General features: G+C 46.5%; 1 protein-coding gene across 1 annotated transcript in view; it reads left to right on the forward strand.

The window, feature by feature from the left end:
• Window positions 1–15098: 15098 nt before the first annotated feature.
• Window positions 15099–26502, forward strand: part of plcd1a (phospholipase C, delta 1a) — a 92747-nt gene continuing 81343 nt past the window's right edge. The window contains exon 1 of the mRNA XM_072576373.1: window positions 15099–15301. Coding sequence (XP_072432474.1) covers window positions 15274–15301 — 28 coding nt within the window. The 5' untranslated portion in view covers window positions 15099–15273. The remainder of the gene's footprint in view (window positions 15302–26502) is intronic.

Raw genomic sequence — 26502 nt, forward strand, 5'->3', positions numbered from 1 at the left:
CTTCGTACGCCCCGCGCAGGGCCGGGTCCGCGTCGGGCTGACTGAGGCGTGACTCCAGGTCGAGCATCTTCCTCTCCAACTCCCCGATCCTGGATTTCCGCTTCTTTGTAAACCCCCCCACGTACTCCTGACAGAAGACGCGGACGTGAGCCTTGCCCACATCCCACCATAGCCTCAGGGAGGGGAAGCTTCCCCGCTTCCTTCTCCAGCCAGCCCAGAAACGACGAAACGAATCCTGGAATCGCTCGCCCTCCAGCAGCAGGTTGTTAAAGTGCCAGTACGCGGAGCCGAGCCTGGCGCCGAACGGAAGGAGTTCCGCCCACACCAGGTGATGGTCCGTGCACGACGCCTGCCGCATGGAGGCCTTCGGAAAACAGGAGGCATACGCCCGCGAAACGTACAGGCGGTCGATTCTGGATGCTTCGACCCCAGGCCTCACGAAGGTGAAGGCGATGGAGTCGGGATGGAGATTCCGCCAGACGTCCACCAGGTCGAAGGACTTGATCAAGTCCCCCAACCTCTTCCCCGACGCCCAGCCAGTGCGGGCACCGCCATGGTCCCTGCCCTCGAGGACGCAGTTAAAATCTCCCCCGAGGACGACGCACTGGTTCTCGTCGATGGAAGCGAGATGAGCGGACATTTCTCCGAAGAAGCTCACTTGCCTCGGCCCGGCCAGGGGAGCGTAGACTTTCACCAAGTGAAGCACCGCGCCCCCCAGCCATACCGTCAGGTGAAGCAAACGGCCTGGCACAGGCTCCCTGACCCCCAAGATCTCCGGCTGAAAATGCGGGACCAACAAAATAGCCACCCCGCCAGATCTGCGGGTGAGGTGACTCATGTAGACCCCCCCCTCGCCACTCCAGGAGCCAGGTGGCTTCGTCTCCCGGGGTAGTGTGGGTTTCTTGCAGGAAGCACACCGCATACCTCCCGTCCCGAAGGACCGAGAGGGTCTGGAATCTGCGCTGTGACTCCCTGCTGCCATTGATGTTGAGGCTGGCTATAGTTGTCTCCATGTCGGAAGCGTTGTGCAACCACCACCGGTACAGTTAAAAGACTATATACATTTACTGGGAGGACGAGGGAGGGGCACAGAAGTCCCTCGCCCTCACCAGGAGTGCCCCCAGGAAGTTCCTGATGCGCTTTTGCTCGTTCACATCGAGCCCAGGCGCCTGGCGAGCAGCGTGTGCCAACCAGTAAACTTTTTCGAAGGAGCTCCAGCGGTCGAGCGCCAGTTGAGCTCTATCCCGGCGACTCCGAATTTCCTCGAGGGGAATGAGGGGGAGATCGGTGGGGGGCACCTGGGACTCAAAAATGTCGCTGCAGACAGACTCCGTGTCGTCCCCAGTGTCTGCCACCGATCCCGAACCCTCCTCCGGGAGGTCACCCTCGGTCACCGACCCCTCCCCCACCGAGAGAATGGGGGCTGGTCCGGCACCGCCAACTGGCCTCAAACCCAGGGCAACCCCAACCCCAGGGTCACCAGCAGTGCCTTCCTCGGCGCACCCCGTCCCGGAACACCCCGAGTTCAGGTCGTCAGGGGGCAGAGGCTCGGGGCCCTGCTCCTCTCCCGACACCGGGACGCCTGGCTCCTCGGGGAAAAGGTCCTCCCCAGGGCCAAGGACCCCAGAAAAACAGTCTGGGAGGAAGGAGCGAGGATACACCTTCCTCCCCTCCGCTGCTCGACGACCCAGCAGAGGGTTCTCTGTTGTCGCCCGCACCACAGCCCGTGTGGTTATTAAAGTCCTCCTCAGGGGCCAGAGGAGTTGGGGCAGCAGAAGGTCCTGTTGTACCCCCCTGGGGGTTCAGGCAGTGGTGTGGGACAGACAAGAGGCACCGTAGGCTCAACCCCCGAAGAGGGACAACACCACCGGCACACTGCTAGGACATCTCTCCCCTCCAAGAGCCAGCACCTCTTCCCCAGAAAGACAGGGGGGGGAGTTTATGGGCCTTCCCCTCTCCACCTGTCTTGGTGGTCATGGGGCCTGTGGACCCACCCACCCACCCACCCAGCTTTTCCTGGAATACGATTGGCTGGGGAAAGGCGGGGGGAGGGGCACGGCCAGGGTGGGGAGGGTCAGCATGTCACTTCCTGCCCCACCCCTGGTTTATCAGGTGATGGAGACAGGGGCCCAGTTCCCTCTCCGGGACCTGGTTGCTGCAAGAGGTGAGGCAGCGATGGTTCCCCCCAGGTTAGTGCCAGGGTGTGACTGGGCTCGGGCGCCCCGGGGCCAGGTGTTGTGGTGCAAGTGGCAGGCGTTGTAGCCCCAGGGGTTTCTGTAATGGGGTGGGGGTTGGGTGTGGGGTCAGTGGGTTCAGTGGGGCTAGGGTCAGGTACAGGTTTGGGGGTTGGGGTTCCCGTGCCGGGGCAACACTGGCTGGGGGCATTGTTGTGCCAAGGCAGGGCAGGTCGTGGGCTAATCGTAGGGGAAGGGGATAGGGATAGGATGGTCTCCCCATGGGCGGGCCTGGCGCGTTGCATCTTCGTAAGCGCCTTCCGGCTGGTTGGACGCTCACCACAACCCCCCCCCCCTCCCCCGCCAGAGGCTGAGGCATTGGAAGCCTCTGGCTCAGCCCCTTCTATTTGGGCTTGTGGTGTTGACTTTGGGGGAGGGGGAGGGGGAGGGGGAGGGGGAGTGGGTGCAGCGGCACCACCCTCAGCCGTTAGTGTAGGCTGGGCAGCCTTCTGGGTGGGGTAGTTTTTTCTAATGTGCCCCACCTCGTGGCACAGGTGGCACCGCATGCCGTCCACCATCCAGAAGACGCGGTAGGCCGCTCCCTCATGGAGGAGGGTAAAAGAGCCCTCAGTGACCTCCTCCTGGACCAGGCAAATTAACACCTGGCGTCGGAAAGAGTATTCGTGCTGGAAGGGAAGGGCCCTTGAGACCAAGCAGGAGCGGTTGGACACTGACTGGATCTCCCCCAAGGTGTTGAGGTGGGGAAGAAGGAGCTTACTGACCATGAAGGGCGGGACGTTGGAGATCATGACCCTCTGGGCCGTGACCTCTAAAGGGTCGACGGGCAGATGTGTCCTGCCCACAGTGAGCCCCCTCTGCACAGCCAGGTGGACCACCTGCTCAGTCCTCAGGAAAAAGACGGCCTTCCTGTACATCCTGGCTGCAGCGACAATGGCCAGTGGGCCGACCACACTAGCCATGGGCTTGCTGCAGGCCTCGATGGTCATGTTGGGGTGGGGATAGGCCTTGACCCCCAGGCGTTTAGTCAGGTGCCTGAAGGGGTTCGGGGTTACAGCCGGGGTTGGAGCAGCTGCCTCTAAGGCAGCGGCTACACTGGTGTAGGTGTGGCTGGGCCCTGCAAGTTTGGGACTCGCCATACTGTGCTGCTGAATGTCAGTAGACCCAGAAACCAGCTGTGTGTGTTGAGGCCTCAGGCAGTGTCAGCAACAGGTGGAGGCAGGCCTCAGGTTACAGCAGTGGTGGAGGTCTTGGGGAGGGTCCCAGGCAACAGTGGTGGAGGTGCTGGGGAAGGGCCCAAGGCGATTCCCAGGCAGCAATGGTGGAGACCGGCCTCAGGCAACAGCAGTGGTGGAGGCAGGCCTCGGGCAAGTCCCAGGTAGGCCCTTGGTCACAGCGGTGGGAGCAGACCTGTTGGGGAGGGTACCCAAGGCAAGTCCCAGGCAGCAGCAGTGGAGGTGGGCCTCCAGCAGTAGCAGTGGTGGAGGTCCTGGGAGGGACCCAAGGCGAGTTCCAGGCAGCAGCAGTGAGGCAGGTCTGGGTGGGGTCCCAGAGACCAGCAGTGGGAGTGGGCCCCAGGTCAGCAGCAACACTCCCTTGACCTGGATGAGGCCCAGGACTCAAAGCTCCCACCTCCTTCTACCTCCGCTGCCTCCTTCCTCCCTTCCTTCCTCTCAGAATGTGGGGCAGCTGGTCCAGGGACAGTCCCCTTCCTCTGAGACACAGTCAAGGAGGAGAGTGCTTGCACACACACTGATCCAGCTCGGAGTGTCAGGATGTCTGACACTCCTGTTTTTTTTTATTGCGAACAAACCTCTGACACTCCTGTTTTTTTTTCTCCCCTAAGCTCTGACACGTTTTTAAAACCCCCACACGACCGCAGTACCGCCTAACTGCGGTAGTGCTTATTTTTTCCCCAGCACCCATGGTGTGTGTGTGCAGGTGTGAGACAGTGAGAGATACAAGGTGTACAAATCTTTATTCAATTTCCACCAGCAGGAAGAAAGGAAACACTTGAGTGGCCAGTGACAAAACACTCCTGTTTATTTTTTTTTAATAAAAGGAAAAACAAATTAAACAAATTACAAAACAGTTTCCCAAAAGCAGTTCACATTTACAGCTGTATGCAAGAGATAGCAATTTTACAAGGGATAGAAGCAGCAAAGCTAGGCCCCAAAACCCTACTGTTCAACTAGTTTACAGGGAGATGAAGACAAACCTCAAATCCCAGTTCCACATATGACAAGACAGTGACAATGACCTTTGTACATTAGACAATACTGTTACATATGAAAGTGCAGACAATACGCACCCAGCAAGCCCCTGTCCCGCCCACCTTCTGGCCACTCTAAGGCAGCCCGCCCCTACCCACCTTCCGGCTCTTGGTCCACCCTATGCCCCTTCCAGTTCTCAGTCTGCCCTGACACCTTTTGACCACCTCTAGGACAGCCCACCCCAGTACCCACCAGGGGTGACAGCGGTCAGGACGGCTTATCCACCTTCACTAACCACCCTCAGCATCTTTCGACCACCTCTGGGGCAGCCTGGCCTGGTACCTGCCCAGGGTGACAGCACTACGGACGGCTACCTGCCTTCTGGCTCTCTGCCTACCCCTACGTACCATTGGGCTCTCACCCACCCTGATGTGCCATCCAGCCATGGGCTATCCTGGCACACCTTTTGACCACCTCTAGGGCAGCCCGTACCCTACAGTCCTGTTTTTTTTAAACATACTGACTATAACACCAGCCAGCACAGAGTCAGTCCCCTAAACTTAGGAGACCTCTGAATCTCCTGGTTATATATATTTTATTAAACAAATTACAAAAACAGTTTACAACAAACAGTTACATTTACAGCTGCATACAAGAGACAGCAATTTTACAAGGGAGAGGAGCAGCAAAGCCAGGCCCCAAACCCTACCATTCAAACAGTTTACAGGGACAGGAGGGCAAACCTCAAATCCCAGTTTCACATAAAAATATAAAGAGACATCAACAATGACATTTGTACATTAGACAATACTGTTACATGCAAAAATGCAGACAATACAGACCCAGCAAGTCCCCGCCCCTCCCACCTTCCGACCACTGTAAGGCAGCCTGCCCCTACCCACCTGGTTCTCGGTCCACCCTATGCCCCTTCCAGTTCTCAGTCCGCCCTGACACCTTTCGACCACCTCTAGGACAGCCCGCCCCGGTACCTGCCCAGGGTGACAGCAGTCAGGACGGCCTACCCGCCTTCTGGCTCTGTCTGCCCCTACGTACCATTGGGCTCTCACCCACCCCATTATGCCTCCGACCAGTGGGCTATCCTGGCACACTTGTCGGCCACCTCTAGGACAGCCCGTCCCCTTCCCTGGGACGTCAGCGTGTAGGGTAGCCCACAAGCCTTCCGGATCTCAGCCCACCCCTATGCGCCTTCTGGATCTCGGCTGCTCTGACACCTTTCGACTACCTCTCGGACAGCCCATCCCGATTACCCCTTATTGGGACGTCAGGGCTCAGAAGGGCCTTCCCACCATCTGGCTCTCAGGGCGACTGGCATCAGGGCAGCCTACCCACCCTCCGGCTTTCGGGACAGGCTACCAACCTTCAGGTTCACAGGATGGCCTACCCACTCTCTGGCTCTCGGGGTGACAGCTTTCAGTACGACCCATGAGCCTCCCAGCTCACAGCAAGGCCTGCCAGACCCAGGGACACACAAGACAGTGCGGGTGAAAGACCCAGGAAACACACAATACAGTTAGTTACCAAAAAACAGAGTCCCTTCTGGTACACAGTCCAAATCTATACAGTCCTCAAGATATGGAATCCATTTCCAGGAGGAGTCCACTCCAGTGGACAATGTGAGATGTCAGAATTAGAGTCTGCTCCCAACTGCAGAGTCCGTTGCTAAAAACAGTCTGCAACCAAGGGCAGAGTCCACTCATGGAGGCAGCAAATGCACACGCCACAGCACACGCCACGTCCAGCCTTAGAGCAAGGCCCACTCACAGGAACACAGTACATGGTACAGGTGCAGTTAACTCACAGGGGTTTAGTCCACTCCTGAAGGAAATGTCTTCTCCTAAACTCCAGGATACAGCAAGTGCTCACCTCCCAGTGTGTGCACATGGGTGTTCAATCTTCAGAGGCCCAGTCCCAGGACTAGGCCTCCCCACAGGAACAGCTCCTCTGGTAAAATGTATGTCTTCCACAGGGCTCAGTCCAAACACCAATAAAAAGTGAAGACACATACAAAAAACAAAGAAAACCACAGTCCAAGGGCTAAGCCCTACCACAAAATTAACATTTCTCTCCTTTCTCTTTCTGAGAAAAGGACAAAGAGTAACACACAAGCTGTAACCAGCCAGTGAAACAACAATCCCCTAATCAGAACGGAGTTACACCTGAAACACATTATGTGCATCAAAAGTTTAACAATCAGTCCTCACTAAAAAGAATGTCAGTTAACAAACTGGCTAAATAATTCAGCCAGTTCAGAAATCAGGTTACCCCCTCCAAAAAACGAAGCAGAAACTAACAGTAACAGACTGACTATAGCACCAGCCAGCACAGTCAGTCCCCTAAACTGAGGAGACCTCGGAATATAGAACATACAACAATACAGCGCAGTACAGGCCCTTTGGCCCTCAATGTTGCGCCGCTCCAAGCCCACCTAACCTACACTAGCCCACTATCCTCCATATGCCTATCCAATGCCTGTTTAAATGCCCATAAAAGAGGGAGAGTCCACCACTGCTACTGGCAGGGCATTCCATGAACTCACGACTCGCTGAGTAAAGAATCTATCCTATACCTACCACCCCTTAATTTGAAGCTATGCCCCCTCGTAATAGCTGACTCCATACATGGAAAAAGGTTCTCATGGTCAACCCTATCTAAACTCCTAATCATCTTGTACACCTCTATCAAATCACCCCTAAACCTTCTTTTCTCCAATGAAAACAACCCCAAGTGCCTCCGCCTTTCCTCATACAATCTTCCTACCATGCCAGGCAACATCCTGGTAAACCTCCTCTGCACTCGTTCCAGTGCCTCCACATCCTTCCTATAGTATGGCGACCAAAACTGCACACAATACTCCAGATGTGGCCGCACCAGAGTCTTATACAACTGCAACATGACCTCAGGACTCTGGAACTCAATTCCTCTACCAATAAAAGCCAGTACGCCATATGCCTTCTTCACCGCACTATTTACCTGGGTGGCAACTTTCAAAGATCTGTGTACATGGACACCAAGATCCCTCTGCTCATCCACACTACCAAGTATTCGACCATTAGCCCAGTACCTCATCTTTTTGTTCCTCATATCAAAGTGATTCACCTCACACTTACCCATATTGAACTCCATTTGCCACCTTTCTTCCCAGCTCTGCAGCTTATCTATATCCCGCTGTATCTTGAGACATCCTTCCTCACTGTCAACAACTCCACCGACTTTCGTATTATCCGCAAACTTGCTCACCCAACCTTTTAGCCCCTCCTCCAGGTCATTTATAAAAATGACCAACAGCAATGGTCCCAAAACAGATCCTTGCGGAACACCGCTCGTAACTGCACTCCAAGATGAACCTTTACCATCAACTACTACCCTCTGTCTTCTTCCAGCCAGCCAATTCCTAATCCAAACCTCCAACTCACCCTCAATGCCATACCTCCGTATTTTTTACAATGGGGAACCTTATCAAACACCTTACTAAAATCCATATACACCACATCCACCGCTTTCCCCTCGTCCACCTCCTTAGTCACCTTCTCAAAGAATTCAATAAGTTTTGTGAGGCACGATCTGCCCTTCACAAAACCATGCTGACTATCCTTGATCACATTATTCCTATCCAGATGTTCATAAATCCTACCCCTTACAATTCTCTCTAAGACTTTGCCCACAACAGAAGTGAGGCTCACCGGCCTATAGTTACTAGGGTTATCCCTACTCCCCTTCTTGAACAAGGGAACCACATTTGCTATCCTCCAGTCTTCTGGCACTATTCCTGTAGACAATGAGGACATAAAAATCAAGGCCAATGGCTCTGCAATCTCCTCCCTTGCTTCCCAGAGAATCCTAGGATAAATGCCATCAGGCCCAGGGGACTTATTTATTTTCACCCTTTCCAGAATTTCCAACACCTCTTCCCTACATACCTCAAAACCGTCCATTCTAATTAATTGTGACTCAGTATTCACATCGGCAACAATGTCCTGTTCCTGAGTGAATACTGACGAAAAGTATTCATTCAGTGTCTCCCCAATCTCTTCAGCCTCCACACGCAACTTCCCACTACTATCCTTGACTGGACCTATTCCTACCCTAGTCATTCTTTTATTCCTGACATACCTATAGAAAGCCTTCTACCAACTCTACCAATTCTACCAACTAAGGACTTTTCATGTCCCCTCCTTGCTGCACTTAGCTCTCTCTTCAGATCCTTCCTGGCTACCTTATAACTCTCAATCGCCCCAATTGAACCTTCACGCCTCATCTTTACATAGGCCGCCCTCTTCCCTTTAACAAGGGATTCCAATTCCTTATTAAACCACGGCTCCCTCACACGACCCTTTCCTCCCTGCCAGAATCTCCTGGTTATATATATTTTATTAAACAAATTACAAAAACAGTTTACAACAAACAGTTACATTTACAGCTGCATACAGCAATTTTACAAGGGAGAGGAGCAGCAAAGGTACTTCAACCCCAGGGCATCAATGTGGACTTCAACAGTTTCCTCATTTCCCCTTCCCCCACCTCACCCTAGTTCCAAACGTCCAGCTCAGCACTGTCCCCATGACTTGTCCTACCTGCCTATCGCCTTTTCCACCTATCCACTCCACCCTTTCCTCCCTGACCTATCACCTTCATCCCATCCCCCACTCACCCATTGTACTCTATGCTACTCTCTCCCCACCCCCACCCTCCTCTAGCTTATCTCTCCACACTTCAGGCTCACTGTCTTTATTCCTGATGAAGGACTTTTGTCCGAAACGTCGATTTCGAAGCTCGTTGGATGCTGCCTGAACTGCTGTGCTCTTCCAGCACCACTAATCCAGTATTTGGTTTTCAGCATCTGCAGTTATTGTTTTTACCTCACCTCTAGGACAGCCCACCCCGGTACCCACCTGGGGTCACAGCAGTCAGGATGGCCTATCCACCTTCTGGCTTCACTAACCCCCCTCAGCACCTTTCGACCACCTCTGGGGCAGCCCACCCCGGTACCTGCCTGGGGTCACAGCGCTGAGGACAGCTACCTGCCTTCTGGCTTTCGGTCTGGCCCTGCATACCATTGGGCTCTCGCCCACCCCAATGCACCATCCGGCCAGTGGACTATCCTGGCACTCCTTTCAACCACCTCTAGGGCAGCCTGTCCCCTACCATCCTGTTTATCCCTGTCAGCTGAGGCTCCCTGATTGGGGCCTGTTGAACTGGTCCAATCAGGCAAGTCCGATTCTATGAGGTCCACCTGGCTGACATCATTCCATTCACTGCAGTATCAAAGTTCTTTGATAAACATGAAATAAGCCGCCTAAAGGAAATAATTATTAAGAAATTAGTCCAGGAAGAGTTAGATAACGCCTAAGGAGGGTTTTGGTCAAGGGTAGTCAAATTCTGGTCAATTAACAATATTGTCCATATTTCACGAAAGAATACAAAAGAAGATTGCTGATGATTTTTAGTTGGGTTAGTCTTAATGTCTGCTTTCTTCACATTGAGGATTGAGGGATCCTTTAAGAGGCAGATTGTTAATTTATACATTCCTGCGGCCTATCACTTGTTTTGGATTTTAGTGAATTTGTTCATGGAACAAACATACTGAAGCAAGTCATCCAGCATCTAAACAGGTTACACTTGTGCCCATTTACAGCCGAAAATGGACTCAATTTCGAACAAATTTCTAGCCTAATGTGTAAAACTCTCCAAACTAACAATAACATAACCAGACAAATAGTGTTTGGCTGAGTCCATAACAAAACAAATTAGATGAACTATAAACTCTGGAGGAAACATTGAACCAGAGCAAGCCATTCAGCCCATCATGGCACATCGTAACATGGACATCACTCAACTCAATTAAAGGACAAGGTTGTATCAGACAATGTTTTGCTAAAGCTCACACAGGCTACATTACTGCCAGGGTTGTTCAAAAGCAGACCTGAACAAATCTAAATGTGCATTTCTAATAATCTCTTGTCACACTTGACTCAGTTGATAATGCTCTTGCCTGTTAGTAGTGTGGTTGTATGTTCAAGTTGCAGTTTGAAGACTTAGGATTAGTTCTTGATGGTTGGTGGTGTTCCTCATTTGGATGAGAGTTCAAACTTCCAAAGGTGGATTGAAAAATTCCATAGCACAATTCCAAGGAACAACAAAAGAGTTATTCATGATGCCTGTATGATCAATATTTGTCCCTCAGGCAGCATTACCAAAAAGCAAAGTATTGCTTTTGTATCCCTTACATTTTTGGTGATGTATTCTGAATAATCCCAACTTTAGAGTTGCAATATTTTCTTCAAAATTTCAGAATTGTGCTGTTTCATTTTGTGCCAACAGTCTCAGTCAAATAACCTTTATTTTATTCTTCATAGCATGTTTAAATATGCAAATCACATTTTTCTTCAATCAGCTATATTGTTAGTATCTTATCCTGACCATGAAACCTAAATCTAAGTGTCATCCACGTTATGGGAGGGATGTGTCAGCACTGTTAAAGTGCAGGGAAGATCCCACCAGTACATTGCGGGATGGAGAGTTTCACTTATGAAGAGAGATTGGACAGATTGGGGTTGTTTTCCTTAGAGCAGAAATACTGAGAAGGGACACGATTGTAATGTATACAATTATGAGAGGCAAAGATCAGGTTGACAGGAAGAACATTTTCCCCTTGATGGAGGGGCATAATTTAAGGGAAGGGCAGAAAGTTGGGAGACAATATGAGGAAAGTTTTTCACCAAGAAGATATAAGAGTCTGGAATTCACTGTCTGTGGGAGTGCTGGAGGTAAAAACACTTAGAACACTTGAGAAAGTGTTAAGAATTATTTAGATGTGAACTTGTAATGACATGGCATACAAGGCTATGGGCCAACTACTGGAAAATGGGATTAGAATGACTAGGTAGTTGTTTTTGACTTGTGAGGACATGATGGGCCATAGAGTTCTTTACTGTCCTGTAGATCTCTATAGCTCTGTGAATTATCAAAAAGCCCTGCATATTACATCTGTGTCTACTTCAATAGTTGCTTTGAAAAATACAGTCACCTGGATTTGACTATTTATTATGTTAACATACATCTGCATAACATGAATCAAATGTAGAGAAACTCATAACATTCTTGTGGTATTAATGTACAGCAACTCATTGTATGCATATGACAGCAACTACGAGCATTTAATGTATGTGCTTGGTATTCTTGTAACAGTACATTTGATATTCTTCTGTGTACTATGTTAATTAGACACTTTTAAAATATTTGAAGTAAACATCTCTGTAAACATGATGTAGAAAGGAATTTAAGGGGAATTTGAAAGATGTAGTTCCTAGGCTAGTATATTTTTTCGAATTCATTCACAGGATCAGGTATCACTGGCTTGGTCAGCACTTATTGCCCATGAGGCAGTTAAGAGTCAACCCTATTGCTCTGGGTCTGACGTCATATGTCGGCCAGACCAGGTCAGGATGGTAGTTTCCTTCCCTAAAGGATATCAGTGAACCAGATGAGTTTTTCCCCCGACAATGATTAATGGCCATTAAGTTTACTGTATGAGGTGCTGCATTTTGGAAAGGCAAATCAGGATAGGGCTTAAAAACTTAATGGTAAGATCCTGGGAATGTTACTAAACAAAGAGACCTTGGAGTGTAGGTTCATAGTTCCTTGAAAGTAGAAATGGAGATAGACAGGACAGTGAAGAAAGCATTTGGTATGTTTGCTTTTATGGGTCAGTGTCTTGAGCATAGGACTTGGAAGGTCATGTTGCGGATGTACAGACCATTGATTAGGTCACTTTTGGAATACTGCATTCAATTCTGGTCTCCTGCTACAGGAAGGATGTTGTGAGACTTGAAAGGGTTCCGAAAAGATTTACAAGGGTGTTGCCAGGGTTGGAGGATTTGAGCTGTAGGGAGCAGCAGAGGCTGAGGGGTGACCTTACGAATGTTTATAAATCATGAGGGGCATACAGAGAGTGAATAGCTAAGCTCTTTTCCCCATGGCAGGGGAGTCCAAAACTAGAGTGCATAGGTTTAAGGTGAGAGGGGAAAGATTTAAAAGGGACCTTTTTTTACATAGAGGGTGGTGCATATATGGAATGAGCTGCCAGAAGAAGTGGTGGAGGCTGATACAATTACAACATTTAAAAGGAATTTAAAAGGATGGGTATATGAATAGGAAGGGTTTAGAGGGATAAGGGCCAAATGGGACTCAATCAAATTTGGATATCTGGTTGACATGGACGAGTTGAACGAAAGGGCCAGTTTCCATGCTGTACAGCTTATTGACTCTATTAGACTCGTAATTCCAAATTTTTAAATTGAATTTAATTCCTCCATCTGCTATGGCAGGATTCAATCCTGGGCCCCAGAACATTACGAAGATGTTGGATTAATGGTCCAGTTATAATACCACTAGGCTATATGGTCCCGTGTATGTACCATTTCTTGCACTCTGTAAGACTCTACAAGTCTATCTACTCAGAATCTGAATGGAATTAAGGGGAAGGAGCAGGATCAGATATCATGGAATGAGATGTCATAAATACAGTAATGGGGAAGGAATGAAACTGGGTGTGATCCTGGAGAGACGTGGTGTGGAAACAGTCATACTGTAGGGGAATGAGTGAAAGGGGCGTTAAAGTGATTACTTACCGATCACTGGATTACTGAACTCGGGTCTCGAACAATGGTTCCGATTATTGTGTTTTTTTTTAAAAAAGGATACGTTCCATGGCAGTTAGAAGACAGGGGTGTTAATAGGTGGAGCTTTTGCAGCGGTGAGGTACCTTTTCCTGCAGGCTATGTTAGCGGCGAGATGGTTGGATTTTGAATGCAGTCAGGCAGAATCACCGGGGATTCATCAAAGATGCAAAATTGTAGATCCAGAATATCCTGAAGTAGTTGACAATTGAGGGACTTGACAATGGACAGATATAAAACTCCCCCTTGTAACCATGTAATGGAATTTGTACAGCCCGATCAAGGGTCACCACATGAACAGTGGGAGATTGGGATTGGGGTCTCTTGGGGTTCATTGTTTCGGGATGGCGATTGTTTTCACGGTTCAGAGTTTATTTTTAAAGAAGTGGTTGTTAGGGTTTGGGAAGATTGTGGATCTTGAGGCCGCAATGTTGGAGGGAGAGAGTTTCTGTGGGGGCTGTTCCCTTCTGTCTTGATATTTTCACTCACTACTGGAGTTGATTCTCCTGAGTTTCCATTTTAAATCTGGTTTAAGCTTTCTACCAGATCTTGTCCCATATTACAGTTTAGTTGTTGTTGGAGTAATGGTAATATTACTGGTGCGAGTAATCCACGCCTTTCCAGGCTAATTCTCTGGGGATGCAGGTTCAAATCCCAAATGATGGCTAATGGGATATCAATTAGTACATCCCGAAAATTATATGTACCAAATAATTAGTTATAGTATTAATATTTAGAACATGAAACTTTTTGTTTCTGAATACAAGTTATAATTTATGTATGGTTTTGTATAAAATGCACAAAAAAATTATTACATTCCCAATTCATTTAAATGAGGGTTATTTTTTACGTGCGGCCAAAGGTCTAAAATCGATGGGTGGTCCTCGGGCTCCAAGTGGGCTGCAGGCGAGAAAGTTCTGGGATTGCCTCCCTCAATAACAGTTGTTCTGACATTCCGCTTCATTGATCCATCTTTCCTACGCGTCCTTGTTCCGAGAGCAACTCCGACTGCCACAGAAAAGTCCAGGCTGACAGCTCTCCAAAGACCCACAGAGGCCGAGTCCCAGATCCCAATATTCCTTGTGTGAAGGACCTCCCTCATTTCACCCCTGAGCAGTTATCCTTCTCTGGACTCCACCCGGGAGAGGGCCTCATCCAGCCTCTCAAACCGACAGACCCAATTGCCCCGACTTCTGTTTCTCATGTTCTTTCCAGGCAGGAGATGCCCTTATATTTCCAAGTTGGGTTGAGGGGTGTTCAGATTAGCTTGAATGAGAAATAGTGTTCTGGACCCAGATACAGCTTTGTAAAAAGCAAAGGTGGTGCAAACATTACTTCTCATTTCAGAAAGGTATCTTTAACGTTGAGAATATTTCCATTGAACTCTTGCAGCGAGTCCTGTGAATTGTCAGGGTTTGAGTATAACCAGGGGGTTCTATCACATTCAGCCTTGGAACTATGTCGCCCTCTCTTTCACTATCGCAGGAACTGACTGTCTGGAACACCTCAGGACTGAGGGGGAGCGAGCAGGTAGCTCACCACCTTCCCAGGTGCAAATAAGAATGGACAGAGATACCTACATCCCTTCAGTGGTGAAAAAAATACACAAGTTATTGACAGTGTCCGCATTATTTTTACTGTCCTACGCTGCTGTTAAATTGTGCGTTGTTAATATCCTAGCTGACAATAGGCATTGAGAAGACAGACGATGTTGGATTAATCACAATGAAATCTTATTTCGCCGCTCGCCGGGTTCGCCTCTGGGCTAAAGGACAGACCTTTGCACGGCCAAGTAAATATTCCTTACACTTCATTTTTTAACAATTGGTGCAATTCTGCTTCTGTGTTTAATCTGTTCTCCCGCTGTCTTTGAAAGGTGCAGGGCGGGGGCAGGTGTGGTGCCTTTTAGAACGTGGCGAGTGGGTGATAGACAGGCGAGGAGGGGCCGAGCGGCCAGGAGGGGCGGGCTGACTCTCCATCACAAGGTACAACGCTGGCAGTGAGTGAGAGGCTGTGTGTGTGTGTGTGCAGGCTTTGCAAAAGCACGGTTGGTCTTCCCTTCCCATCGCTGGCACTTGGGAAAACTTCAAACCCGCACATTTTCAGAGTGGATTCCTGTTCTGTTGACATATCTTTTCAAAATCACACTTAGTCTGGCGAGAGGGATCCGAGATGCAGGACTGCAATGGAGTGGAGAATGGTAGGTTTTTTTAAACAAAAGTATTTAAATGAACGCAGGGGCTGGGTTGGTGGGACAATAATGATGAGCTTTTTGGTTTAACATTTATCAGTTCAAAGGAAACAGTGTGGAATATTCCAACGATAACAAGCCTAGTAAAATCATTGATATTTTCTGTACCCTGCAAGCTGAATTATTAGTTTTTTATCCCTCTGGGTCATGTTGTGTGAAATATGTTATCTCACTGTCAGTTGGAGTCCAACCCAGATATGGTGCTTTCTCTCTCATTTCCCCACCCCCCCGAAGTTGTCCCAGGTTAAAAAGATCCTATGATCAGGGCCGAATGGACTCTGGCGGTTCAAGAACGCGGCTCCCTCTTGCCTTCTCCAGGGCAACAGGAGATGGGCAAGTGCTGGTCCCAGCCAGCAAAGCCCTATGTCCTGTGAATGGTTTGTTTTTAAAGTCGCTCTACTCTCTTTCGCAGCGTGGAAATGTGGTGTGCTTGGAGGGGTGTTAGGATACCAGCGTTTCTCATCAGTGCAGTAGAGACTTCGTGAAAGCTTGGTTAGTGTGCAGTTCCACTGTTTGGCACACTCAGCTAGTTTCAGGGATAATGTTGGGACATTCCGTGTACGAGAATTCTGCTTCGCTTTGCGTGCCTGTGTTTTACAATGTGTCGTTTCCTTTCATTAAACGCCCTATAAGGATGGCCAGTGACCAGCACCCCTGCCTGGATCGTATTTTGGCGCTTTGTAAATTTTCTTTTCCCATTCTCCCTCACTGTGATGGGAGAGATCACAAGCTTCCTGTCATGAGAGTCCAAACACCTACCCCTCCCCCACACCCCAGGGGGAAAAAACCATGTTTTTGCTGTATTTATCAGATGTCGTCTTGTGCTGGAATGAAGGGAATGCAGATTGGATTTGGAGTGCTATTCACTCCATGACTCCAAAAACAAAGGAGGAGTCCATTTGCCCGTCATATCTGTGCTGCCACTTCAAAGAGTTGTGTGTGTGTATATTGACTTTTACATTCTCCTTAATACAATTCTTTCAAAGATATATTCTGATTGTCCAGCTGGTTAATTTAGAACCAGCATGCACAAGTTGTGTTTCTGCATCTGGTTCATAAGTACTGTGGCGGGAGAGCCGCAGAAGAATAGTTGGCACATTTTTTTTAAAAGTCAGAACTGGTCCAGCTAGTTGCTGGGGTGTGTACTTGTTGGTGTTCAATCATTTTCTTCCAGACAACTCTAGCGGTGTGACCTCCCTTTATAATTTGTGTTCAGTCATCAACATGCCTAGGTAAATAATGCATTTCTTGCAGATATTTTCAAACCAATCTGTTCAGAGATGTTATTGTACACCTCCTAGAGCAGGTAGGGCATGAACCCAGCTGTCCTGGCTCAGAAGTTGGGACACTAGCATTGCACCACAAGAATCTTAATGCATGTCTGGTATAATACAGGAACACTAATGAGCCAGAATGTGTATATTCTATACTTGATCTGCAAAACATTCACAGAACTGCAGGTGGCAGCACGTAACAGCATAGACTTGAAATCTCAATGTTGTTGCTGAGCAAGATGAGGCCATTAAACCCACTGTATCTGCACCAGCCCTTTCTAAATGAGCAGTTTACTTCGTACCATGAAGAGTAATCCAAACTCAATGTTAGTTTGCTATCTCTACATGGATGCTGCCTGCCCTGCTATGATTTCCAGTGTTTATTTTGTTTTCATACAGATTGCAGCATCTGCAGTAATTTGCTCCTTAGGGCCGTGTTCCTGTTGTCTCCTCGTTCCTGGGACTCTGCGCATTCTTCCTAAGACTTAATAAGTCTAAAATATTTTTGAATGCTTCAATTAAACTTGCCTCCACCATACTGGCAGGCAGTGCATTCCACACCCTAACCACTTGCTGAATGAAGACCATTTGCTGTAGGTGTAGAGGTAAACCAATTGTGTCATCAAGGCTGCTCATTGCGATGGTGGCTGTTCTAATAATCCTTAACTACTTTCCTGGCTATTCTCCTCAACTTACAATTGCCTCGCTGCAGTTTGCCACCCTCTGAAGTAATTAATTCTACAGATTCATTACCCTCAGAAATCCTCCCTTGCCTCTCCCATAAGGGTCTAAGACTGGCGGACATTATCTCAGCGTAACAGTCTTATGCCTCTCCCTTATGGGAGAGGCATAAGACTGTTACCCTGAGATAATGTCTGCCAGTCATAGACTCTTTCACAAGTGAACAATTATCTCAGCATCTGTCAAGACTCTAAGAATCTTGTGTTTCAATAAGGTGTCTCATTCTTCTAAACTTCAGTGAGTTTCACCAAAAATCCTCAGACAGCACCTTCGAAACCCACAACCACTTCATCCCGAAGGACAAGGGTAGTAGATACATGGGAAGACCACCACCTTCAAGTTCCCTCCAAGCCATTCACCAATCTGACTTGGAAATATATCACTGTCAAAATCATGGAATTCCCTTCCTAATAGCAAGGTGGGTCTACCCACAGCAGGTGGATTGAATGGTTCAAGAAGGCAGCACACCGTCACCTTCTCAGAGGGAACTTGGGATGGGCAATAAATGCTGGCCCAGTCAGTCATACCCACATCCCACAAATGAATGGAATAAAACAAATCCTGTAAGGCTAACATGCTCAACTCTTCCTACATGAGAGAACCCCTCCATGCCTGGGATTGAGCTAATGAATTGTCTCCAATGCCAGTTATCTCCACTTGGACAAGGGGACCAAAACACTACACAGTTTTCCAGCTGTAGTCTGACTCATGCCTTGATTAGTTTTAAAAAGGCCACCTTAACTTTACATTTTAAAAAAAACTGTGGATGATGAAAATCAGAAATAACAGAAATTGCTGAACAAAAAAACCGAGCAGGTTGAGCAGCATCTGTGAAGAGACAGCAGTGTTTCTGAGAAGGGTCATTGGACCTGAAACATTAATTCTGCTTTCTCTTCACAGATGCTACCAGACTTGCTGTGCTTTTCCAGCAATTTGTCTTTCTAATTTTATACTTCATTTCATTTTTGAAATAAAGGCCATCAATCCTTCCCTACTACTCACTGAATTTGTATGCCAGCGTTTTGTGATTCATGGATGAGAACTCCCAAATCCCTCTGGACTGTAGTTTTCAGCATCTTTCACTGTTTAAATAATAATCCAATCCTGCCAAAATGCCTGACCTCACTTTTACATATTCCATATGCCAAGGTTTCCCATTCACATTACATGTCTGTATCCCTCTGTAGACTCTGTGACATCCCTTACCACTGCTTCTATTTTTGTTATCTACATTTTTGGCAATAGTATATTCATTTCCATCATCCACTTCCTTAATAGTTATTGTAAACAATGTGGCCCCAGTGTTGATCCCGGTCATACCCATTAATGCTTTCGGCATTAATTTATTTTATTCTGAATATTACGTACATTTAAAGAAAGAGCCATTTAATTATGCCTTTTTACTATTTTCATTCCCCTTTGACTCTATATGCTGCTTTAAATATCTTTGTCCCTTGCTGTCACATTCTGATATCGTTATCTAAATAACTACCCGACAATGCTGATATCTCTGTTTTGGAGGCTTATATATCCAGAAACTACTTTTTTCTTATCCACCCACTTAGTTTAAAACCCTCCCTACAGCTGGAGCTATTCCATTTGCGAGGGCACTAGTCCCACTGAAGAAGTTTGTTCTTATTGTTTTTGCCAATTTCCTTAAATCCATACCTCCTCATTCTCGCGATTCTTTCACAAGTAGGAAGAAATTTTCTTTTCGGACAAGCCCCTCATAATTTTCAAAATCACTTTCAAATCTGCTCTCTGCCTTCTCCTCTCCTAGGAGAGCAGTCCTAACTTCTCCAATCTTTCTTCATAATTGAAGTTCTTAATTCTTGGAAACCTCATAATCCTGGGTTGAAAATGTGTTGCTGGAAAAGCGCAGCAGGTCAGGCAGCATCCAAGGAACAGGAGAATCGATGTTTCGGGCACAAGCCCTTCTTCAGGAATCTTGTGCCCGAAACGTCGATTCTCCTGTTCCTTGGATGCTGCCTGACCTGCTGCGCTTTTCCAGCAACACATTTTCAGCTCTGATCTCCAGCATCTGCAGTCCTTACTTTATCCTCATAATCCTCTCTACACTCTCTCTCTCCAATATATTTGCATCCTTCCAAATGTGCACCTGAAAGATGAAGTGCAGTGGTAGACAAGGAAAGAAAATGTCACTCCTACTCTTTAAGTTTCACTGCCCCATGGAGCATCCCACCCCTGTGTGTCACTTGCTGCAAGGGGTATCTAGGTTTGAGACAAACATCAAATGGCCTGGAAAAACTGAAATGAGGAGAGTGTCCCCATATAACTATCCATGTAAGATGCCAAAAATAAGGAATGAGACAGGTTCCAAAACTAGAGGGCATAGATTTAAAGTGAGAGGGGAAAGAATTAAAAGGGACCTGAGGGGCAACGTTTTCACGCAGAAGGTGGTGCGTATGTGGACGGAGGCTGATACAATTACAACATTTAAAAGGCAACTGGATGGCTATATGAATAGTAAAGGTTTATGAGGGATATTGGCCAAATGCTGGCAAATGGGACTCGATTAATTTAGGATATCTGGGTTGAGTTGGGTTAAACGGTCTGTTTCCATGCTTTACAGCTCTATGACTCATTAATTTAGGAGATGAGTCCCATTTAGGGTCATGACTTCACGAGTATCTCCAGCACCCATTCAGAACAGGAAGGACATGGTTTAAGGATTTAGATGGAGAGAAGGGATTGTGCCTTGAATGTTAGGACCGGTTCTGGATTGGCTCCACTTATCCCAGAAGAATGGGTTGCATCAACAGGGAGGATACCAACGTAATTGTAATTCATTTATTTAAGAGACTGCGAAGTTTAAACTAGGGGAAAGTGAATAGATTAGATTCTCTACAGTGCAGAAACAGGCCTTTGGCCCAACCAGTCCACACTGACTCTCCGAAGAGGAACCCATCCCAGACCCATTTCCCTCTGACTAATGCACCTAACACTACGGGCAATTTAGCACGGCCAATTCATCTAACCTGCACATCTTTGAAGTGTGGGAGGAAATTGGAGCACCCAGGGGAATCCCACGCAGAGAATGTGCAAACTTCACACAGTCACCTGAGGCTGGAATCAAACCTGGGACCCTGATGCTGTGAGGCAGCAGTGGTAACCACTGAGCCACAATGCCGCCCAAAGTAGATGGAAGGCAAAATGCAGCCAAATAAAATGAGCTAATGGAGAAGGAAGATACCGATGTGGCTAATATTCCTGTAGAAAAACCTTCCTGATGAAGGACTTCTGCCTGAAATTTCAATTCTCCTGCTCCTCAGATGCTGCCTGACCTGCGCCACCCTTTTCGACAGAAACCCAACTTTGTAAGAGGAACTTAGAGCAGAGAAATATAGTCAACTGGACTTTAAATTTTAAAAGAAAACCTTACAACACTAGGTTAGCACAAAGCAAAATCCATGGGAGAAGGAGCAGCATTAAAGAAAAATGCCAAACTTAAATGCTTTTATTACAATAGAGAGTGTGTGGGTAGTGAATGGAGCAAGTCTTAATTAACTGTCCCTCAATTCAATGATAAGTCCATTCAGGCACACATTTCTTCTATGGTCTTTAATATGATTGGCCCATCCTTGATTTGTAGATCTTTTGGGTACATGACGCATAATAATGGGTTCCGGAATGCAGGATTTGTTTTCTTCCCTACTGTTGCTTTGCCTTCTCAATAAAATGTGGAGATGCTGGTGTTGGACTGGGCTGGACAAAGTCAGAAGTCACAACAACAGGTTACAGTCCAACAAATGTATTTAAATACAGAAGCTTCCAGAGTGCTGCTTGTCATTTCAAATAAACCTGTTGGACTATAACCTGGTGTCAAGTGACTTTTGATTTTATCGCTAAGCCATTTGGATTCTGTGATGCAGCTTTAATGTATAGGTTGTCGCCATTTTAATACTTGGGAACAAGCTGTTTCCAGTAATTAATGTCAACGCTGTCGGGCTTCAAAGCATATTTAAAGCATATTTCTTCTTCCTTGAGCACTGGGCATTTGAGAGTGAGAAAAACAGGACCTGGCAGGGGGAAATGCTTCTATGTTATCTGGACACAATGTTCAGTCCGTCGTGGTTGGTCAAGCAGGAATTTTCCGAGTGCTTTTGGAGGTTCTACAAGGACGCGAGCATTTGGTCAATGGTCATCACCATTGAATTTGGAACTTGCTGCAAAGGCATTGCTATTGAAATTTCTCTTGTACCTTCGTGACACGCAGCCAACGTTACACTGCCTTTCAGGACTGTGGCAATGTGAACACTCGGACTTTTGATTTTCTGGTCAAACGCTTGCTGGAGTAGTTTGTAAGCAGGCTGATTTATTGCTGCTGACTTCATCAATGGTGACCTTTTGATTTAGGTCGCTGTCAAAGTCTAGAAGGTGCTCAGCGTTTTCCAGAGAGTCCCCTTGAATATCTATGGGAGGTGAATATTTGGCTGCACATGTCTGGAGTGATATCAGTTTTGTTTTGGTAACATTCCAGGACAGATCAAATCTCCCATGCAGAATTTGAATAGCTTGGTGAGGCTTGTAAATGAGGTGCAGAGTAGACGACAAGATTTGCACCTTCAGTTCATGTAAAGGTTAAGCAGCAATAAACCCAGTGAACCATAGGGCTGTGTTGTCATTAGAAGCTGGTGGATTAGCCTGAGGGTCACCACACCTCAAGCAAAAGGAGCGGTTGAGAAAGTGGAACCTTAATAGTAACGTCAGCTGGTACAGGATCCCATGCTATTAGTATCATTCTGCATCACCACCTGCCCAGCCAACTGAACTAATCAACTCCACTGTAGGTCATGTAGTGGTCAGTTTAGCTTTAGCAAAGAAGCAACTGAAGTTAGTTTTCCATCTAATCAGTAATCCAAGCTGACACCAGATTTTTAGTGGAGTTGATAGTTACTGTCAGGTAGATTGACACCAGCCCAGTGGAACCATCAGAAGTAATGATCTTGGAGTATCTAGGTTTAATGTTAAAGGAAAATAAATCCAGATTATGGTATATTTGAGGGGAATAGAAAAGATTAACAAGGAGATGGCATAACTACAGTGAGGGATATCTTCAATAGAAGGGCTTGATGTAAATGATTTAATATGGTGGGAGGTCAGAACTTTAATATGACTTGTGACGTGATTAGGAATGTATTCCCAATCTCCATATTGTAGAAAGAAAATAGAAGAGAAAATCAGCAGTTTGATTAGAGAAAAATAGGAATACCAACATTATTATTCTGGAATATTTGGATGAAACATGGAGGGGGGGGAGAAAAACCGAACCACTGAAAAGGTGAGCAGGACTTCTTACCCAATTGGAAAATGGGTAAACTGGCAAAAACGGAGACTTTGAGTTAGAGAAAGGTTCGCATTTGAGCCAAATATGGCCAGGAATGTAGTTTGTCATGAAGTTTCAGATCTAACCACCAAGGAGGAAAATGTCAGCGCAAAAATTAAGATATCTGAATGAGAGATTTTCAGAAAGATGAGTGAGCTATGGAAGATGAAGTGGATAAAGAATTTTGACACACGATTCGAACACTCCAGTGAAATATTCTTTTAAAAGCAGAAAGTATGGTAATTTTTTTTTAAAACAGGAGCTAATTTTGGTAATTCTAAGTGGGAAAATATTAAGATATTTTAAAGGGTGAAATGATCATCTATTTGCATCAAAATTAAAATGTTAGAAATAACTAATGTTGATTTGTAGAGCAATGATCATGTTTGGTAAACCTCAAATCTTTGAGGAATTAACAACGCTAGAGAAGTAGGGGAAAGTGAGGAAGGGGGTCAAGTTGAGGTGGGGGGGGGGGGGAGGTAGCGGTGTGGATGAGCAAATGGAGTAAGCAATAGACTGGTGTTCAGCAACACCCCAGTCCTGATGCATGTCCTTCAAGTAAGCATGGACTGCCTTTGACCCTGCAAGCAACACGCTGGTGATATGAGATCCTTAAATGATATTGTCACTTGAACTCCAGTTGACCTAAGGTGGGAAGGTTCTCCACATGCTGTCCCAACACTGAATTAATTGGGATGGAGGTAAGAAGATTGCGGGATTCCCACTTCCACCAACCCTCACTGTGGGAGTGAATATTAAATTTTGTCTTTGGACTCCACACTGTAAGTAGGATTTTTGATGCCTTCGAAAGGGTGCAGCACAACTTGGTCTGCTGCCTTCATGGTGAGGCAGTACTAATACAAACAGAGAGTAGGAAACTGGATATTTCATCTGAACAATGCAGATTACAATCTCTTCAAGTACACACATGAGACTGTGGTTTCACTCCAGGGTTAAATTTTGAGGCAGCAACCTCCTCACTGTTGAGGATGGGATTGGATATTTGAGTGAAGGTGAAAAGGGAACTGGGTGGATGCATGTGATTATAGACTATTTGCTCCCATGGAGAGTGTACAGAAACGCAAACTGCACAGAATGAATGGCTTCTCTTTGTTTTAATTGTTATGTATTTTTGTGTAATGTTATCACATTGCCCAATTGTTACTGACTAGGTTATGTAGGCTTTGCAATGTATCTACAAATGTGAGCTCTTGTTTCAAATGAGAGCTGTTCCAACCAGCAATAGAGGCAAAAAACAAACAGTACTGATCTCTAGGATTAAGTTGGACTCCAACATAATCACAGCCCGCTGGTATTTTAATGACGGGGTTACTGCACTAGTTTAAATTTCCAGGACACTCCGCTTACCACTCAACAAGACTATTAAAATTAAAAGTCCGTAATGTTGAGGCTGCTGGTTGCATGTAGTTCCCCAAACTGGTGGCCATCAGATTTGCAAGCCAGTCCACAACTATCCTTCTATTTCCAACAAACTTGCTTCCCAACTTTTCCAGTCCTTGTCTGGTCTGTCTCCAGCACTCCATTCCTACATTTACAAACCTTGATGTCCATATGGCTGTCTTCTCCCCTCCCCCAAACGCCCCTCTCTAGTACCTTGATATTTTGATTTTTCAGTTGGCTCAACTACCAGTTCATGGTCCCTGCACTTTCAAAGAGGTATTATGCAGCCTCCCCTCCACAAAACTCTGTTGAACATCCACGCTGGAATTCTGGGGCAGTGAATTTATTCGAGGCTAGTTTAGACATCTTTTTGATAAGAGAGTCAAGGTTATGTGAGGGTGGGATGTGGAGAGTGATAGGGCAGAGAGGAAAGTGAAGTTAAGACCACGACCAGATCACCTGACTTGAATTATTGAATCACAGTGAACTTTTGTCATGATTTTCTTGTCTGTTCTTGACATCAGTTGGGAATGGAGAACAATTTGCTGTATAAAGTAAAAACCTCTTATTTGTTCTACCCATGTGCTTTAATGATTCATAGACAGGGTCACCAGATCCCTCAGCATTGCAACGTTCTGCAGTCTCTGTCAGTGTTTTAGTAATATTCTGTTCTGTTCCTCCTCTCAGAAGTGGTTAAACATGTGGACTAAAGATCTCAATGGTCACATATTTGTCAAGGCTATCAATCAAAGAATTTGTCTTCAACTTAGACCAGAACAAAAGAATCTCGCCCTCCTGAGTTATGTCTTTGCCCTCCTCACATGATGCACAGCATTGACATGGCTGACCATTCCTAACATTCCAGCCTCCTCTGCTTTACCTAGCATTGTGGTACTGAATTCATGGTTGCACTTTCACATATCCACCACCAGGGCCATTTCTTTACATGCTCCACAGAACCCCTCAAACCTTCCTCCATTCTTGTGTACCTGTTACAGAGGAGCATATGAATTGGGATCGGGAATAGTCCCCTCTTGCCACTTTCACCATTCAATAAGATCATGGCTGATCTGATAGTTCCTCATTCCTGCCTACTTGAATTGCTCTTTCTCTCCTCTCTCCCATGCACTCTTTCCCCACCCCCAAAACCAAAAAACTGATTATCCAGAATCTATCTACACCTGCCTTCAAAATATTTGAGGATTCTGCTTTCAACATGTTTTCAAGAAGAGTCCCAGAGGCACTCAATATTGTCTGAAAATGCTTCTCACTTCAGTCTTGAATGGATGACCCCCCAGTCTTTACACCGTGCTGTTGCTCTTCAGTAGCATTATTTGCAGACATTGGCTCAGCTTTCATATGCATGCTACTGTCATTCATTCCAGTTTGACCCCTATCGAGAATAACTTGGTCAAGTTACAGGAACTCCTCAGAACATGTTCAGTCCAACCAGTGGAGGAAACCTCATATGAATGCAACTGAACTGCTAGTTTTGAACTCTGCATTTCAAGAAGGATATTGTGGCAAGAGAGATATGGGGTGGATACACTAAGTTGCTGCCTGCTGTGAGAAATGAATATATTGAGAGTCTTGGAAAAATGAAACTCCTTTTAGATTGAAATAGAAATTGGACATTGGATAAGTATTTAAAAGTGCACAGGGATGACTGTGGACAGAAAAAGATGGAAAATTATCTCACCAAGCTTTAATCATCTGACCGAATATCTCTGTGACTCAGTGTCACTTTGTTTATAATGCTTCTGTAAAGTGCCTTTGGATATTTTAAGTTAAAGGCATTGGTGTGGATCTTTGGAGTCAGAGAAGGTCCCAGAGGACTGGAAAATGGACAATGTAACACCCCTGTTTAAGAAGGGAGGGAGTAGACAGGCAGGAGGCTGGAAGAACACAGCAAGTCAGGCGGCATTTCGGGACGGAGGCAGAAGACTGGAAATTATAGGCCGGTTAGCCTGACTTTGGTCATTGGTAAGATTTGAGTCCATTATGGATGAGTTTGCAGACTACTTGAAAGTGTCTGGTGAAATGGGGCTGAGTCAGCATAGCTTTAAGGGGAGGTCATGCCTGACGAATCTGTTTGAATTCTTTTGAGGAGGTAACAAGCAATTTCGACAAAGAAGAGCCAATGCACATAGTCTATTTGGATTTACAGAAGACATTTGACAAGGTGCCTCACAGGAGACTGCTCAATAGAATAAAAGCTTGTGGTGTCAATGGACTGCATTGTTTAGAGGATTTGACTGACTGGCAGAGGCAGAGTGGAAATATAAGTGTTGTTTTTTTTTCAGAATGGCAATGGTGATGAGTGGAGTTTTAGGGGTCCATATTGGGGCCACAACTGTTCACGTTATGCATTAATGATCTGGATGAAG

Source organism: Chiloscyllium punctatum, chromosome 8 (assembly GCF_047496795.1).
Source record: "Chiloscyllium punctatum isolate Juve2018m chromosome 8, sChiPun1.3, whole genome shotgun sequence".
Classification (NCBI taxonomy): domain Eukaryota; kingdom Metazoa; phylum Chordata; class Chondrichthyes; order Orectolobiformes; family Hemiscylliidae; genus Chiloscyllium; species Chiloscyllium punctatum.